General features: G+C 40.9%; 1 protein-coding gene across 1 annotated transcript; it reads left to right on the forward strand.

Moving 5' to 3' along the window:
* The first annotated feature begins 1,139 nt into the window (after positions 1–1,139).
* On the forward strand, positions 1,140–2,459 carry LOC142846869 (lysine-specific demethylase 4D-like). Its single transcript, XM_075967648.1, has one exon. The coding sequence runs from the start codon at positions 1,140–1,142 to the stop codon at positions 2,457–2,459; it is 1,320 nt and encodes a 439-aa protein (XP_075823763.1).
* The last annotated feature ends 16,959 nt before the right edge of the window (positions 2,460–19,418 follow it).

Below are 19,418 nucleotides of genomic sequence, written 5' to 3' on the forward strand. Positions count from 1 at the left end.
AAGTTTAGTACATTAAAAGACGTTCCCAAAATGATGGCCACTATTGTGGTTTGGGTAGGAGGTGCCGTGTGGTTGCTGAATTCTCACAGCCTGAGTGGTACTTCCAGCATGGAGTCAGTCATGCTAAGGTCTGAGGCCTGTGTCCTCCTCATCTTGTAAGAGAAGTCAGGTTTACTCCCTACTCACCACTAGTGAAGTTAGGATTTTCTGTTCTGAAGGTTGATTTGAAATCATAGTTTTTCACTCGAATTGTTTTTCTTAGATTTTTAATTCATAAAGTTCCTTGAATTAATGAGTAAACAACCTATTACCCCTGTACTCAGGATGACTTTGAGTTCAGTTTGGATGTAAGAACAAACTCGAACTCCAGAGTTTCTTGTCTCCATCCTGCAAGTGCCATGGTTAAGGTGAATGTCACCATGGCACGCTTACTGTAAAACCTGGTTTTCCCACCTGAGATCAAATAGTGTGTCTCTTTACCAGTATTTTGATTGGAACATGAGTTGTCTTACGCTTGGTATTTTTTTCTTTTAATTTTTTTGATTTTATTGAGCTGTACATTTTTCTCTGCTCTTCTTCCTTTCTCTCCACTCCCCTTCAAGCCTCTCCCAAGGTCCCCATGCTCCCAATTTACTTACGAGATTTTGACTTTTTCTACTACCCATGTAGATTAGATTCATTTTTTTCTCTTTTAGGGTCCTTATTGTTGTCTAGCTTCTCTGGGACTGTAATTTTTTGGCTGGTTTTCTTTCATTTATTTTTTAAAAACCATAAGTGTTTTTTAAACATGAATGAGTACATGTGAAAATTGTATTTCTGGGTTTCAGTGAGGTCTGTGTTACCTCACTCAAAATAATGTTTTCTAGCTCCATCCATTTGTCTGCAAATTTCAAGCCGTCATTATTTTTTTTCTGCTGTGTGATAGTCCATAGTGTAAATGAATCATATTTTCCTTATCCAGTTATGAAAGCACTATATGTTAAATATGCTTTTTTTTTCTATTTGATAATTTTTTTACCAAAGGACAGACGTGAGAGTGGAGAAAACGCTCAAGGAAGACAGGGAGACAAGAGAAGACAGACAGACAGACAGTCTGACTGATCCTTCGGGAGAAGCCCAAGATCTTGGCTAGAGTAGCCATGTCTTCTAAACACCGAGGCCCCCAGAGCACAGGCAGCACCATCATGACGTTCTGCCCAACCATGAGCGAATTTTCAGATTTCCGCAAGTATATAGCCTACGTGGAATCCCAGGGGGCACACCGAGCTGGACTGGCCAAGGTCATCCCACCCAAGGAGTGGAGAGCCCGGCAGTCCTACGAGGACGTCAGTGACATGGTAATAGGCACTCCCCTGCAGCAAGTGGTGTCTGGCCGCGCAGGTGTCTTCACTCAATTCCATAAGAAGAAGAAAGCCATGACAGTGGGGCAGTACCGTGACCTGGCCAACAGCAAAAAATACCGGACCCCGCCACATGTGAATTTTGAAGATCTGGAGAGAAAATACTGGAAGAATCGGTACTTTGGGTCGCCAATTTACGGTGCAGATGTCAGCGGCTCCCTGTTTGACGAGAACACTCAACATTGGAACGTGGGACACCTGGGAAGCCTTTTGGACCTCTTGAAGCAGGAATGCGGCATTGTGATCGAGGGCGTCAACACGCCCTACCTGTACTTTGGCATGTGGAAGACCACCTTCGCGTGGCATACGGAGGACATGGACCTGTACAGCATCAACTACCTGCACTTTGGGCAGCCCAAGACGTGGTACGCGGTGCCCCCCGAGCATGGCCGGCGCCTGGAGCACCTGGCCAGACAGCTGTTCCCGGGCAGCTCCCAGGGCTGCCAGGCCTTCATGAGGCACAAGGTGGCACTCATCTCCCCCACTGTGCTCAAGGAGAATGGTATCCCGTTTGCACGCATGACCCAGGAGGCTGGGGAATTCATGGTCACCTTTCCCTATGGCTATCACGCTGGCTTCAATCACGGATTCAACTGCGCAGAGGCCATCAATTTTGCCACCCCGAGGTGGATCGACTATGGGAAGGTGGCGACTCAGTGCAGCTGTGGGGAGGCCAGGGTGAGCTTCCCAATGGATGTCTTTGTGTGCACCTTGCAGCCTGAGAGATCTGAGCTGATGAGGTCTGAGCATCAGGAAGCAGTGGACTCCCTGGAGGTCACCTCACTCCCCGGGCAGGAACTGACCCTTGGGACCTGCACACAGGTTCAGGGGACATCTACTTTGATATGTAGGCGTTCCCATCTGGGACCGCTCAAGAGGCTGGTAGGCAGAGACCGCAACCGCTGTCCTTACACTAAGGTGGTCTCTGGGTACCCATGCCTTTCAGTGCCTCAAATCCACTGTGATGGTGAGAAGATGGGACAAGCCCCTACTGCGGCCTCTGTGATCCCTGTGGAAGCTGCTGATGCAAAAGCCGTGGACCATTCCCAACATTCATAGGCCTGTGGGAACTTGGCTCGGAGCCCCAAATGTCCCTGCCACTCACGAAGATGGATTTGAAATAAGCAGACACAGGTTCACAGGTCTCCTGAGGCCACCAACAGAAATTTTTAGTTATTTGACAATTGAGCCTTCATGTGACCATTGATTTGAACCTCCCACAAGCTGGATTCCACAGGAAGAGAAAACAGTTTCAGGGGCACCCAACATGGTTCCGAACATGTGTGCCTGTGCCTGTGACGGGCTCATATGACACTATCTTCAGAGCACTGTGGTCATATCTGCATCAGAACATCTGGAAGGACCTGCAAGTGACCCCCAGATGAGCGCGCTGACTGTTGACCAGGTTCTGGCCTAGAAGCAGGGCAGGCGGGAGGAGAGACAGATGGAGGCTGCTCCCTCCTGTATTTTCCAGGCATTTACTTGTAATTCTGCTGTTCTGGGCTAATTGTCTCATGGTCTCAGGGGCTGCTAGAGAGACTGCAGTGTGGGAGGTTAGCACAAGGGGAGGGCCTCTATACCTGGGGGTTTTAAGTGATGTGTTGTCAAGACCAGGTTGACTTGGCTCCTTCTTGTTTGTCACTCCCTCCCTGTGCTCTGTAAGCAGACCCAATAAAGATGTTAGTTGTCCCGACTGAAGTGTGCTTGATCATTTGGTTTGTGTTTGGGATGCTATAATGGAGGGTGGAGGTTATGTCTCCCCAGGGCAGGATTTCTTCTTCCCTGCCCCCTCCAGCTCCAGGGTGCTGTGAACTTCACTTGGACCAGCACTGGGTGGAGCTGAGACTCTGAGACCCATTCCCAGTACCACCTGGGTGGGGGTTTTGTTCCTTCTCCCTGTTGGCTCAGTTGGAGAGGGGTGAGGGAGACAGAGTCAGATGAGTTTCCCCATGAACAGAGTCCAGAGACTAGTTTAGGGGTGCAGAGTTGATGTATTGTGTATCTTCAGTAGTTTACATGCATGCGTTACCCAATCAGAGGATTGGAATTTAGCACATTTTGGCCACTAGTTTTGGCCACAATGAATTAATCTTAAAGGTAACATTAAGAATGGTAAAGCAATCAGGGCTTGGTCTCACACACCTTTAATCCCAATACTTGGAAGGCAGAGATTGAGTCAGGAGGAACTCTGTGAGTTTGAGGCCACACAGAATTTGACACAGAAATTCCCTGTCTCAAAAAAGTAAAAAACAAACAATCAGCCAACCAAACAAACAAACAGAAAAGGGAAAGTAATCCTCTATGGTATATCACTTGGTTTGTCTTTCTGGTCAATTTTGGAAAATTCCTTCTGGAAAATGACTGGTGGTTTCTAAGATTCATTGCTGGCCTGAAACTATAGAGATGTTGATACATTGTAGCTGTCTGGACATTCATCTAATCCATGTTCTTGCCCTAACCATGACTTGTTCCCATCATCTTGGTAAGGAAGGGTTTCCTCTCTGTGCTTGTCCCTACTGGTGTTAGGCTTCTGGTGAGATTGTTTCATTTTACTCCTCTGTGTTTTATTGGTATTTTATATTGGTATTAATTCACCAGGTTCCTCAAGTTAAACGACTAACCATTTCTTGTGTGTCAGAGGGGGCCTGGAACACATTCAGAGGATAGACGGACTTTGAACTCCTCATGCTCCAGCTTCCTCCTCCTAAGTCATTAAGTTTCTCGAGAATTCAATCTTCTTTGTTTTTTCTTTCCCTCAAGAACTGAAATGTTCTAAGAATGATGGGGATAGAAAAGAAGAATTTCAGATCAAAGGCACAGAAAGATATTCAAAGAAATCATAGGAGAAAATATTCCCAACCAAAAGTAGGACATGCCTATGAAGATGCAAGAAATGTACAGAATACCAAGTACACTGGAGGAAAAAAATATGCTGAAAGACACTGTCTCGTGAGAATTAAAATCCTTATGCTTTTACATCAACTATGTTGTTAGAGTGGTCGCTTGGGGTGACTCTTCCTCAGTGATTGAACTTCAGGGTGCATCAGAACCTATTCCCTATGATGGGATGCCATGCTCAGCCTTGATGAAGGGGAGAGGACCTTGGTCCTGCCTCAACTTCATATACCATGCCACTGGAGGCTTTACTCTTTTTAAATGGAGATGGAAGAGGAGTGGATGGGGGTCAGACAGAAAGGAGGTGGTCGGGGGGAGAGGAGAGCAGGAAGGGGAAACTGTGCTTGGTAGGTAAAATAAATTTTTAAAACTTAATCTAAAAAATGAGTCAGCAACAACTACAAAAGTTCTAGTTAGTAAATGTTCTTATATATTGGGCAGGTATGCAGCCCCAAACTTCAAATTTCAAAACATGCTCCAATCTTTCAGTCCATGGCTTTACATACATACATTAAGGCAGTAGTTGATTAAAGAACAGCCATTAACAATTCTCCCTGAGTCACAACTGTCTCAACAAATGGAACGTTCAGATGGTCAGTGATCTTCAGGGTCTGTGAGGTGGGCCAGGGATGAGGAGAGCCCTGGGAGTACTTCCTGGGCTCACTCAGGGAATGTGGCATGGTCTCAAGATGTAGTGACTGAATCAAGGCCCTCTGGAAATTGGGAGTGAAACCAACACAGACCTCAACATCAACCAACAGTTGTTCTAATCACTGCAGCATGAGTAATGAAAACCCAGAGAGAGAAATTGAAAGCCCAATCAGAGACCAACCAAACCACTAGAGAAGCCTTACATCTATCAAGGCTGTGTGACTGAAAACTAAACAGATTAAAACACTCTCTCCTCCCGTTTTACATTTCCTCCAGTGCAGGGTTTAAGGTTTATGTCTCATTAGTGCAGGGATTAAAGGTTTATGTCTCATTAGTGCTGGGATTAAAGGTGTGAGGCACCACCACCTGGATTTGTTTCTGCATAGACTTTGTGGAGCCCAGGATGGATTTGAACTCAAAGAGCTCCACCTGTCTCTGTCTCCCAAATCCAGAGATTAAAGGTGTGTGCCACCAGGGTCTGAACTCTAAATAAATAAAATATCACTACATTCCCCCTTTTTTGTCTAAAATAAAGAAGGCTATAACTAATATATGAAAAACTATGTACAGTAAGTGCAATAACTATTTACAATATAAACAGGCAATGAGTATGTCAACAATGTCTAGCCCATTTGCATTTAACATATTCAGAGAAATTACTCCATATGTAGACTCTCTTGGTGGTAGTAGTCTTGTAGTTAATTTATTTACTATCATAACTCTCTTTTTATATCTGGTAAACAAGAGAACCTATTAATTCCTAGTCTTCACCTCCCTCAGAGAACCAAAAAGGAAGCAACATTAAGCAGGAAGTGCCAGCAAGTGACTTCTATAAGATGTGAGTAATGACAGAAACAGCTGGCTCGCAAGAAGTTACCCAAAGTTCCTCTGCAACACTGGGGCAACTCCATCTTCATCCTATAGGCCTAACATATCCAATAGACCTTTCTGTAAAGCAGGACATTCTGAAGCACTGGCCCTCTTTTTCTTGGGAATGAATGGCAGTCACTTTGTTTTTGTCCTGTTTGTTCAATTAGGACAGCATACTATCACCAGCCAAGAAAAGGACGTTTTCTTGTGCAGTGGCTTACTTTTGCTACAAAGAAAAAGTCCATGTTGAATTTTTGTGATTCCCCTGTCTTCTCTGAATAAATTGTTGCTGCCAGGAATAGGCATGTCTATTTTCAAAACATAGAGGAACCTAGGTTATTAAAACATCTTAAATGCCATATTCTGTAGATCTCTGAAATGTTTGCAGATGACCTGCCTATCTACAATGTATCTTTGTTTGACCTTGAAAACATACCTAATGTGACTAAAAGTTCAATTATACTGGGTTATTGAATATTTGAAAAAAGTTGATAATAATAAGTTTTAAGTACTAAAGTTTGCATTACATTGTTAACTGAATCATATACATATAATACCTGGAACACGAGTTGAAATGTAATTTCAGCATGTTTTTAAAGATTAATTTCAATAATACAAAATTTGTATATATTAATACAAAAATCCAAACCAATGTGAAATATTAAAACCAGTAGTTGCTTTTTAAAAGTAGATTCAATCATCTACCATTTCATATTATCATGTCTATATCCTCTCTTTTTTCTTTTCCGAGTGGATTCAAGTATCTACCCTTTTATCCTATCATATCTATATCCTCTTATTTCTTTTCAAAATAATACCCTTAAATATATTCTCCTTTGTTTAGCTTTTTCCTGACCATTATCCATAACAGCTTGCAACCAACACCCTAAACAATTACACACATCCATAATTCATTTAACAAACAAAAAAACCACCCAGCTCATACTTGAGAATGTGGGCATTGTAATCTTAAATTTACTTCCTGCTCTCTGTGGGTGACTGTATTTTTAGGGGATCCTTAAAAATATTTTGAGTTAATTGTCAAGTCATGGGAGAGGTAGCTGTTCCATTTTTTTCTAGTGTCTGTGTAATGGGAATGTGCAGGGTCGTCTCAAATCCTGTCTAGAGCAGGTTAGGCTAGATCATCTCAGCTAGTCACCTTGAAATTAATCTGTGCAGTTTGTAGTCCAAAGCTGATGATTAGGTGGTGTTTTCAGATTACTGGTCTTATCATAACCCTGGAGGAGTTATTGTTGTGAGCACCATCCTCCTTATGGAGACTTCAGAGATTGCTGTTATGGGTGCTCATGGATCACTGTGGAGAACTCAAAGAGATTCAAATCTGAAATGATGTACAAAAAGGTAGATGAAACCTTTTTCTACAATTAGTTAGTACTCTATATGGCCATTAATATCGTGATAAATAGTTTAATATATGCATATTATATATACAGATTATCCCTCTGCATTAAAATTATTGCAGGGGCATGTTGGAGGGTTATATGACCAGAATGTAGTTAAGATTCAGATCTATACAATCCACAAGTGTCTTCTTTAAAATTCTCTTAGCTTCAACAGGCAATTCCCTGGGACTATTTAAATCCTTGTCACCATCTAAGGTTTTGTTGAAATTAGTCAGTTTATCCCAACATTGTGCCAGAGCTTGGAAACATCTCCTAGCAATCTTTGAACGTCCTTAAGAGCCTGCAATCGATCTCTTCTAATTTAGGGGTCTAATTTTCTGTACCCAATTTATATCCTACATAATTAATAAAATCTCTTCTTTGTATATTTTTTCAAGAGCAATTTGTATTCACCAGCAAGGCAATATTTTCTTTACTCCTTCAAACATTCTAAAGTATCAACATTTGATTCAGATAGCAAAATGTTAGCCATGTAATGGTAAACTATAGCTTCAGGAAATTGCTTATGTATCATTTCCAATGCCTGACTTACAAAAATGTTGGCACAGGGTGGGGCTATTTAACATTCATCAAACCCTCCCAACCAAAAATAGCCCAGGGCTGGATGGTGTTTGAAATGACCTGTTGCCAGTGAGAAGAAAACACAAGACTGGGACAAACCCACTTGGTAGTTTATTAGAGAGGGAAAGAGCATACAGGCCTGGGGAAAATGGAGTACAGAGAGAGAGGGGGAGAACAGGGGAAAGGGAGAGAGAGGGAGGTTGCCTCTCTGAGAGTGGGGGACAGAGAGACAGCAAAGATGTTGCATCCAGTTTTAAAGGCTACTTAGCACATGTGCACAGGGGAAAGTCCTGGCTACATCATACACTGATGACGGGAAACCCACTCATGGCACATGTGCACAAGAAGTTTGCGTGGCTACATCACACACTGATGACAGAAGAGCCAGAAGTGTGTAGGGATAAGTCCCGCCCCTTAGGGGGCATGTTCGCCTCGGGCTAATGTCTGCCTATAAATTTGGCGAGCGTGCTCCGAGCTGTCTCTTCTACTTTCCTGGTCTCCGCGGGAACGGTGGTTCTGTAAGTCTATTTCTACATTAAAACTATATATATTTTTACAAACTGTCTGCATTCGTTTACGCCGCTACATTTTGGCATCCAACGTCGGGCTATTTTGCCCCCGACTCAAGCGGGTAGCCCGCTAGCTAACACAGCAACCTCCTGGGTGCTGTTTTTCAGTTCGTGACTCCGGCCCCAGTGCCGGGTCCGAGACATACTCGGCCACACAGGCCCATTCTGCCTGCCTTGGCTAAGTTTTACAGCTGAACCCCACTGCCTGAATTAGCGGAAGCTCAAGTACCTGCGGTTTTGCAACAAAAGCTGCCACAGCGGCAGATTTGGTCTGACACAAAGTGACTTGGCAGGGCAGTGGTGGCGCACGCTTTTGATACCAGCACTTGGGAGGAAAGGGCAGGCGGATCTCTGTGAGTTTGAGGCCGGCTAGGCAGTGGTAGCACACGCCTTTAATCCCAGCACTTGGGAAGCAGAGGCAGACGGATCTCTGTGAGTTTGAGGCCTGCCAGGCAGTGGTAGCACACGCCTTTAATCCCAGCACTTGGGAAGCAGAGGCAGACGGATCTCTGTGAGTTTGAGGCCTGCCAGGCCGTGGTAGTGCACGCCTTTAATCCCAGCACTTGGGAGGCAGAGACAGGCGGATCTCTGTGAGTTCGAGGCCAGCCTGGTCTACAAGAGCTAGTTCTAGGACAGGCTCCAAAACCACAGAGACCAACAACTGGCAGGAACCGATCATTGCAGGTAAAAAATTTTTTCTTTTATAAATAAAATGTCTGAACACATTACTGTTCAAGAATTTAACAGTTTTTTTAATTGTACCATGTGGGAGATTTTACAAGAGGTGTCTGTCACGCCACCTCTATGGATCCTTCTGGGATTCGTAGTTTTCATTGGCACCAAATGGTTTGATAATAGAAATATGATAAAGTCTTTACGAGACTAATCCAGGATTCTTAAGGCAGAGATAGAACGCTTAAAAACAATTGAGAATGATAACAATCTTCTCAAGAATCAGTTTGAAGTTCTCCAGACTGATAACAATCTTCTCAAGAATCAGTTTGAAGTTCTCCAGACTGATAACAATCTTCTCAAGAATCAGTTTGAAGTTCTCCAGACTGATAACAATCTTCTCAAGAATCAGTTTGAAGTTCTCCAGACTGATAACAATCTTCTCAAGAATCAGTTTGGAGTTCTCCAGACTGATAACAATCTTCTCGAGAATCGGTTTGAAGTTCTCCAGGCTGATAACAATCTTCTCAAGAATCAGTTTGAGGCTCTCCAGGCTGATATTAAGGAGAAATTCATTACTATGGAAGAGGGAACAGCTGATCTGGATCGTAAGGTTCAGTCCCTCTCTGTAGGAACTGAAACATTAGTGGCTGATATTAAGGAGAAATTCATTACTATGGAAGAGGGAACAGCTGATTTGGACAATAAGATTCAGTCCCTTTCTGTAGGAAATGAAACATTAACTGAGAGAATCAAAACTGCTGAATGTGACAATCGGATTTTGTCTAAAGCTTATGACAAATTGATGGAAAGATTGTCAATACAAGAAGGCACGGTTTATGCCATAAAAATTATGTCCAAAGATGAGATGTTATCTCTAACGGACAAACTTCATACTTTAGAATCCTCAATGAAGGCTTTGGAACATAATTCTGGACAGGAGATTCAGACATTGCAGAAGGCAATAGTGAATAGAATTGAAAAGATTGAGGAATTTCTAAATTCTGATGAAGAAGAACAAAGGGTAGAAGGGCAAATTTTAACTACATCTGTGGGTAAATCTCTCCGGGACAATTTCCACAAAGCTCTACCGAGAGCTCTACCTGCCTTTCCAGTAATAACAACAGAGAAGGTGGTTGGTTCCAGAAACCCTAGGGTCATCAAGGAGGATACATGGGAGCCTGTCCGTATGAATGACCTCAAGGAAATTAAACAGGCTGTCATGACTTTTGGGATGCAAGCCTCTTTTGTTAAAGAAATGCTAAGATCTTGGGCCACGACAAACAAAGCAACCCCCTTGGACTGGCTCCAGCTGAGCTCTGCAGTACTTGAGAGTGGACCACAATTGAAATGGCAATGCTTATTCAGGCAAGAGGCTAAACTCTTAGAACAGCAGGAAAAAGCAAAGGGAATTGACATTTCCCTAGATAAAATTCTAGGTGAAGGGCTCTTTTCCGACCCTCAGGAACAAGCTAATTTGGATGAAAACACACTCTCCATGTGTACTACAGCAGCATTAAGGGCTTGGGACAGGGTACAAGACCCAGGACAGAGAATAGAATCATTTGTCAGAGTTAAACAGGGTCAGAGAGAACCCTTTAGTGACTTTTTACAAAGATTAACTAAGGCTGTACAAATAGGGATATCTAACCCAGAAGCAAGACGTATAATGATTGAGTCTTTGGCTTATGAAAATGCAAATGTGGAATGCAAAAGGATTTTGGGGCCTTTAAAGCTCAGATCAGCGCCTTTGGAAGAATGGGTCTTGCATACACTCAATGTTGATACATTTGATTATGGCACTGAAGCATGGGTAGAAGAAGCAATTTCCAATGGTAAAAGGAGACACCAGAATACCAAATGTTTTAATTGTCGCAAAATGGGTCATATGAAAAGGAATTGTAGACAACGGATTTTCAGAAATAATAATAATAATGCATCTTTCAGAAATAATAATAATAATGCATCTTCTAGAAATAACAGAAATAGGAGGACTCAGCCTTCAGGTTTATGTAGAAGATGTGGAAAAGGCAGACATTGGACGAATGAATGCAGGTCTACAAGAGATAGACAAGGCAACCTGATACAGTCGGGAAACGTGAGAGGGGGGGCCTCACAGGCCCCCATGGCAAACATGGTTCAGTCATATCCAGTTTCTGCAGAGAACGTGCCTCATCAGGACAATTAGGAAGCCCCATGCCTACTGTTACAAGCAATAATGATCAGAAAGATAAGTTACGTGTGTTTTGGCAAACTTCTATAAATGATCAAAGACCTAAACTGAGAGTGTGTGTAAATGGCATTTTTATTACTGGCCTGCTGGACACAGGTGCTGATGTAAGTATCATTACCCCAGAATCTTGGCATCCGTATTGGCCTCTTCGGAATGTAAATGTTCAGCTCCTGGGAATTGGAACCCTATCTCGAGTAAGGCAGAGCACGAGATGGGTTGAATGTATAGGGCCAGAGGGACAAATAGGAAAATTAAAGCCATATGTAGCCAATATCGCAATGAATTTATGGGGTCGTGATCTATTACAACAATGGAATACCGAAATTAACATTCCTGCTACTTCTAGAGCCTATAGTTCTGAGAATAATATTAAAAGATATTACAAACGGAGAAAACCGGCCATTCGGACTGTACAAGAACAAGCAATTGATGTCCCTTCAGAGATACCAACAGCCTTGCCTCTAAAATGGTTGACTGAGAAACCAATATGGACAAAGCAATGGCCTTTAGCTGAGGAAAAGTTACAGGCTTTAGAACAGCTGGTACAAGAACAATTAGATGCTGGACATATAGAAGAATCTACCAGCCCTTGGAATTCTCCTGTGTTTGTGGTTAAGAAAAAATCAGGTAAATGGAGAATGGTGACAGATCTCAGGGCCATCAACAAGGTTATTCAACCTATGGGCCCTCTGCAATCTGGAATTCCTTTGCCCTCTTTATTACCAAAAGGATGGCCTCTCATAGTTATTGATTTAAAGGATTGTTTTTTCACTATACCTTTGCAAAAAGAAGATAGAGAAAAATTTGCCTTCACAGTGCCTACTTATAACAATTCTCAACCTTCGAGGAGGTACCACTGGACCGTTCTCCCCCAGAGTATGTTAAATAGCCCCTCCCTGTGCCAATATTTTGTGAACCAACCATTGCAAATAATACGGAAGAAATTTCCCAAATCTATAGTATACCATTACATGAACGACATCTTGTTATCCGATTCAAACATGGATACCTTGAACAGACTGTTTGAAGAAATAAAGATACTTTTACCTAAATGGGGATTGCAAATAGCTCCTGAAAAGATTCAGAAGGGAGATTCTGTTAATTATTTAGGTTATAAAATAGGTTTGCAAAAAATTAAGACACAAAAAGCACAAATTAGGAGAGATCGCCTACGGACTCTTAATGACTTTCAAAGACTGTTAGGAGACATTTCCAGTCTACGACCAGCTATTGGAATAACACCTGATCTAATAATTCATTTGAACAAAACCTTGGATGGTGATAAAGATTTAAACAGTCCCAGAGAATTAACAGCTGAAGCAGAAAAGGAACTGACAATGATTGAGGAAAAATTACAACAGGCACATGTGGACAGGGTGAATCCAGAGCTTGATTGTATTCTTGTCATACTACCATCAAAAATTTCTCCTACAGGAATTTTAATGCAGAGAGATGATATTATTTTGGAATGGATCTTTTTACCACATAAACCAAGTAAGAAACTGAAAACTTATGTGGAAAAAGTCTCTGAGTTAATTATAAAAGCCAAGCTGAGACTTCGTCAACTAGCAGGCATAGACCCAGCAGAAATTATAGTGCCCTTCACTGCTGATGAACTAAAGAAATTATGGGAAGATAATGAACCATGGCAAAGAGCTTGTGCTAATTTTTTGGGAGACATTAATAACAACTATCCAAAAAGCAAGTGGCTTAACTTCATAAAGAGAACTTCTTGGATTCTTCCTCGAATCGTCCGTGATGCTCCAATAACTGGAGCCTGTACATTCTATACTGATGCCAATAAATCAGGGAAGGCAGGTTACAAATCAGAAGACTTGGATAAGGTGGAACAAAGTCCGTATAATTCTGTCCAAAAGGCAGAATTATATGCCATTCTTATGGTGCTAAGGGATTTTAAAGAACCTATTAATATAGTTACAGATTCACAATACGCAGAAAGAGTTATTTTACATATTGAAACTGCTGAATTTATACCTGATGATACTGAACTAACCTCATTGTTTCTCCAGGTTCAAGATTTGATCAGGAACAGGCTTTGCCCTATGTACATAACACACATCCGATCCCATACGGGTCTGCCAGGTCCTCTAGCACAAGGTAATGCAGAAATTGATCAATTACTAATTGGTAGTGTGCTACAAGCCTCTGAATTTCATAAAAAACCTCATGTTAATAGCAAAGGTTTGAAGAAAGAGTTTTCTATTACATGGCAACAAGCTAAGGAGATTGTGAAAAAATGCCCTACTTGCTCTTTCTATAACCAAACGCCACTGCCTGCAGGGGCTAATCCAAAGGGCACCCAAAGGAATGAAATCTGGCAGATGGATGTGTTCCACTTTGCAGAATTTGGCAAATTAAAATATGTTCATCACACCATTGACACTTATTCAGGCTTTCAGTGGGCAACTGCTTTAAGTTCAGAAAAAGCTGATTCAGTTATCACTCATTTATTAGAAGTCATGGCTATCATGGGTATACCTACACAAATAAAAACGGACAATGGTCCTGCTTATGTTTCTAGGAAAATGAAACGGTTTTTTGATTATTACAATATCAAGCATGTTACAGGTATACCATACAATCCTACAGGTCAAGCAGTCATAGAAAGATCAAATCGAACTATAAAAGATATGTTGAACAAACAGAAAGGGGTGGAAAACACCCCCAGAAATAGGCTACATAATGCTTTGTTAACCTTGAATTTTCTCAACGCTAATGAGAAGCGAACAACGGCTGCAGAAAGACATTAGATAATGGAAAAGTCTACTGAACTAAATCAACCAGTTTATTTCAAGGATGTGCTGACCTCACAATGGAAGCCAGGATATGTGCTACGTTGGGGAAGGGGTTTTGCTCTTATCTCCACAGGTGAGGAAAAATTGTGGATAGCATCAAAATTAATAAAGGTTCGGTTTGAAGAAGAGAAGCCACTTGGAAAAGATAAATAACAATTCTTTCATAAGGATGGCGAACATACTGATGGTAAGAAATACAGATAGGTTGGAGGCAGGGTTCTTTTCTTATCTCCACAGGAAAATACTCATCTTCAAAGAAATTGAGGGACCCTGAATATTTAATTACTGATGGATGGACACATTTTGTAAGAATTAATTTTTATTTATATATCTTATTAAACATTTCTTTATAAATATATAGAGCTGGTTTTGAAGTTGGACTCTGGCTCAGTCCCTCTCCAATTCCAAGCCTGTTAGTAAAAGAAAAACCTAGAGTTTCTGGAGTTTCTGTCTCATGTCAAGAGCCATGATATGGGACAGAAAGAAATATGAGTTTAGAAAACATCCTTGCTTTTCTTCATATCTATCATACTTTTCATTGAATATATATATCATGCCTTTTATTGAATATATATATGTATGTATATATGTCTATATGATTAATGTTTAAGTTTTTCACAATGAACAATGAGTTTTTCCTGAAGTGACATTTGAAGTTTCCAGGAAGAAGATGGGGCCCCACAACAACAACTCTACCTGGTTGATATGACGTCATGATACTGATAGCGCTACTACAAGACCTGTTTTGGATACCAGCTGCACAAGACGATCCCAACTTGGTTAGCTGAAATGGTGCACATCTTGTACAACATTCTGGCCAGACCTCCACAAAATACTCAGAGACTATTTGCAATTTTAAAAGACATTGATCTTGAAATTTAACCATCATTTTACTTTCACAGGATCCCCCAGAAAGAACGTCGCCCCCATGACAGCTGGAAGTAATTCTAGAGGACGACGTCCCCTCTCCCAGTAAAGCTTACCCCTGGGTTTAGGGACATCATTTAGGGGTTGGGAGGTTGGGGGAGGAATTTTATAAGCTCAGGGACCATTTTGAAAAAAAAAAGAGGGAATGATGGGATTATAGATTTATAATTGTGAGTTACTGCTTTTAGACAAATATATTGGTATCAATTCTTGTATATTGAAACAAAGTTAAATTATATTGACTATTGTATGCATGCATGTTTCTATGTCTGTTTAAAACATTTTTATGTATTGCCATATATTGTATTGATATATATATTGTATACATTTACCATATTGCAATGTACATTTCTACCTCTGATTAAGATACTTATATAATGTTTGTGCATTGATATATATTTACCATATTGCAATGTATATTTGTACAGTGTTTATATTTGGAGGTCATTATCCTCATTTGTTACACAGTTGTTTATTGTCTTAGTCTTTAAGTTAGATAGATATTGAGAATTATATAGATAAATAGTCATCTAAGTTTGTCATTTGTAATCAGACTAATCAGGTTCTTTAGATATATAGAGATTATACTCAGTATAGATAGATAATCTTCAACCTCTTCAAAGAGCTGTAGAAAATGGCCTTTAATCTAACTCAGAGTTTCGTGATAGTGAGGCACAATTGCTCCTGGCAATACCACTCCATTCCCGAGTGAATGATGAGCACCAAAGACACTCCACCTGGAGCCTTTCTATTTGGCAGAACTGGCCTTTGGGCAAAGAAATGCCTATACCTCAACCACTGACACAGATACAGAGCATGCATCAAAAGATAAAACAGGACTGTCATATCCTGCCAAGACAGGGTAAGATAGTTTTGAAAAGTTCCTTGCCTTTAATAATGGTATGTCAGTTATGTTAGGCCTAGCCAAAATTGGTTGACTCAACATTGCAAACGAGACTTTGGGTGATTGCCCAGGTAGTCAGTTGTCTCTGTCAATTGTTGCACATTTTGGATATATCTCGTTTGTTGAGTAGTGTTTATTCCCTTCTCAGATCTTTGACTGAGTTGAAGATTATATAATTGTAGTTACTCTTTACATTATTTGGACTCCTTGAGATAGAATGTTTAGCAAAGCTTTTGTTCTCAATATTGTTTGTTATATTTATTATTTGTTGTTATTGTATGTAGTTGTATTTGGTTTAGTTCTGTCTTATTTAGACAAAAAGGGGAGATGTAGGGATAAGTCCCGCCCCTTAGGGGGCGTGTTCGCCTCGGGCTAATGTCTGCCTATAAATTTGGCGAGCGGTGCTCCGAGCTGTCTCTTCTACTTTCCTGGTCTCCGCGGGAACGGTGGTTCTTTAAGTCTATTTCTACATTAAAACTATATATATTTTTACAAACTGTCTGCATTCGTTTACGCCGCTACAGAAGTGCAGCTTATGAGTGGCTGAATAATTACATTCCACCCTTTTGTTTATTATGAAAATTTGAGAGGGGTTGAGGATCTTAATGGGTGGGAATGGGGCATCCGTAAGGTCTCTCATGACTGCTTCATGCTGACTTTGTGGGCATCGAGGAGTTGGGATGTTTGACCACATCCTGGGGTGGCTGATTACTGCTGTATTTTCTGGGCTCTGAGGAACTGGTTGGCTGGCAGCTTGGACCTCGCAAAATGCTGGATTATGTTTGGAAAAAGTTTAGATCCAAAGATTAACAGAGGAGAGTCCCAAGATGGAAGAAAGAGGTTTTTTTTTTTTCCTCCAGGGATTCCCAAGACCAGGAATGACAAGGAAAGAATTAAACGATACTTATTCTGGGTGAATCTGGTCCGTTTAGGTGGGTCCAATTGGCTCCCTGGATATAACATCCAGGAGACACTGCTGCAGTCAGTGATAAGTCCTGTTATGGTAAAGTTTGTTTTGTGAGGTTTTTGGAGTTTGGGGCTACAAACTCATTATTGTTTCTTACTGCCTGGGCTTTGACTGTCCTTTTGCCTCTGGCTCTATGTTTAATGATGGTTCCTGTAATAACAACTGAGTGGTTAACTGGAAATTTAAGTATGGCATTGAAAGCATAGAAGAGAAAGAAGAAAGGGGAGAGTATGTGGAGTTTTTGGCACAAGAGAGGTGAATAGGATGAGACTTTTATTTTTTTGGAACTGGAGAAAGAGTAACTGATCCTGCTGTTTTCTGGAACTTAAGGGAAGAGGGTTTTGTTTGAGTTACTCTATATGAGGGGGTATCTTGAGCTGGAAGAGTAAAGGTAAATTCAATAAAGAAGTCCCTCAAGCTTGGCAGCTGTGGGAGTTACAAGAATTACTTTAAAGGGCCCCTGCCATTTAGAAGAAATGGGTGAGGGGCATTGGTCTGGGGGAGAAAATAATACCTGATCCCCTATTTTAATTGACAGTGGGCATGCATGAACACATGACTGAGGTAAGAGCAGTCAGTGAAATCCCATAATATGGAGCATAAATGGGAAAACAGTGATGTAAGGAAGTGATCAGGAAGGGGAGAGGATTTAGGTGAGAGGCTGGGGATTACAATTGTAACTAGTGTAACTAGTATAAGATGGTATCTCAGAGTTGTTTTGATTTGGATTTCCCTGATGGCTAAGGATGTTTGTTGTACATTTCCTTAAGTATCTTCTGGCCATTTGTGATTTTTCTGTTGAGACTACTCTGTTTAGTTCTGTACCCCACTTTTTAATTGGTTTATTTTGAAGTTTAAGGTCTAATTTCTTGAGCTCTTTATATGTTTTGGAGATTAATCCTTTGTCTGATGTGGGGTTGGTGAAGATCTTTTCCCATTCAGTAGGCTACCTTTTTGTCTTATTGACTGTGTCCCTTGCTTTACAGAAGCATCTCAGTTTCAGGAGGTCCCATTTATTTATTTTTGCTCTCACAAAAATGAATAGTAGTGTCTGTGCTACTGGTGTTATAATGACAAAGTGGTCTCCTGTGCCCATGCACTGAAGACTACTTTCTACTTTCTCTCTATCAGGTTGAGTGTGGTTGGATTTATATTGAGGTCTTTAATCCATTTGGACTTCACATTTGTGCATGGGGATAGATATGTATCTATTTTCATTCTTCAACATGTTGACATCTAGTTATGCCAGCACCATTTGTTAAAGATACTTTCTTTTTTCCATTGTAATATTTTAGCTTCTTTGTCAAAAATCAGGTGTCCATAGGTACGTGGATTAATATCCATGTCTTTGATTCGATTTCCTTAGTCAACCTCTCACATTTTTGCCAATACCATGCTATTTTCATTACTGTAGCTCTGTAATAGAGCTTGATGTCAGGGATGGTGCTATCTCTGGAGGTTCCTTTATTGTACAGGACTGTTTTGGCAATCCTGAGTTTTTTGTTTTTGCATATGAGGTTGATTATTGTTTTTTCAAGGTCTCTGAAGAATTGTGTTGGGATTTTGATGGGGATTTCATTGAATCTATTCATTGCTTTTGAAAGGATTGCCATTTTTACAGTGTTGATGATGGGCATGGTCGATCGGAAGTTGTAATTAAACAGACCAACTTAATATCGTATTTAGCTTTAATACACAGAAGAAAGAAAACATACAAACCAGGGTTCCAGCAATTCAGGAATGCAGAGGGCAACGAGGAAGAGGCAAGTGCACCTGGATGTTTTTATTTGTTTTGTATAGCCCCAGGGGGACACACCCTAAACGGACTGTGATTGGCTGAAGTTCCCCATCATCTCCCCCTTTGTCTAAACAAGATTGAACCAAACCCAATACAACTATATACAATAGGAAAAAATACCAAATATAAAATTACAAACAACAAACAATATTTAGCAAGAAACATATAACAAAAGTTTTACTAAGCATTCTATTTCAAGGAGTCTAAATAATGTAGTGGGTAACTACAATTATCTAATCTTCAACTCCATTAAAGATCTGACAAGGGGAGTAATATTACTTGAACAACCAGGAAGTACAAACAAGAAACTTCCAAAATGTGCAACAAATGACAGAGACAACTGACTACCTGGGCAATCACCCAAAGTCTCATTTGCAATGTTGAGGTGACCAACTTTGGCTAAGGCCTAACATAACTGACATACCATTTTTAAAGGCAAGGAACTTTTTAGAACTATCTTACCCTGTCTTGGCAAGATAAGACAATCCTGTTTTTATCCATTTACGGATACTCTGTATCTCTGTCAGTGGTTGAGGTATGGGCTTTTCTTTGCCCAAAGGCCAGTTCTGCCAAGAAGAAGACAAGCTCCCAGTGGAGTGTCTTTGATGCTCAACGTTTTCTCTGGAGTAGAGCGATGTTGTCAGGAGTGATTGTGTCTCGTTAGCATGGGATTTTAAGTTAGATTAAAGGCCATTTTTTACAGCTCTTTAAAGAGGTTGAAGATTAAACTG

The sequence above is a fragment of the Microtus pennsylvanicus genome, chromosome 3 (genome assembly GCF_037038515.1).
Source record: "Microtus pennsylvanicus isolate mMicPen1 chromosome 3, mMicPen1.hap1, whole genome shotgun sequence".
Classification (NCBI taxonomy): domain Eukaryota; kingdom Metazoa; phylum Chordata; class Mammalia; order Rodentia; family Cricetidae; genus Microtus; species Microtus pennsylvanicus.

Bases quoted from the DNA above. Each gene is read 5' to 3' on its own strand.
- LOC142846869 (XM_075967648.1), top strand. From the start codon at position 1,140: ATGTCTTCTAAACACCGAGGCCCCCAGAGCACAGGCAGCACCATCATG.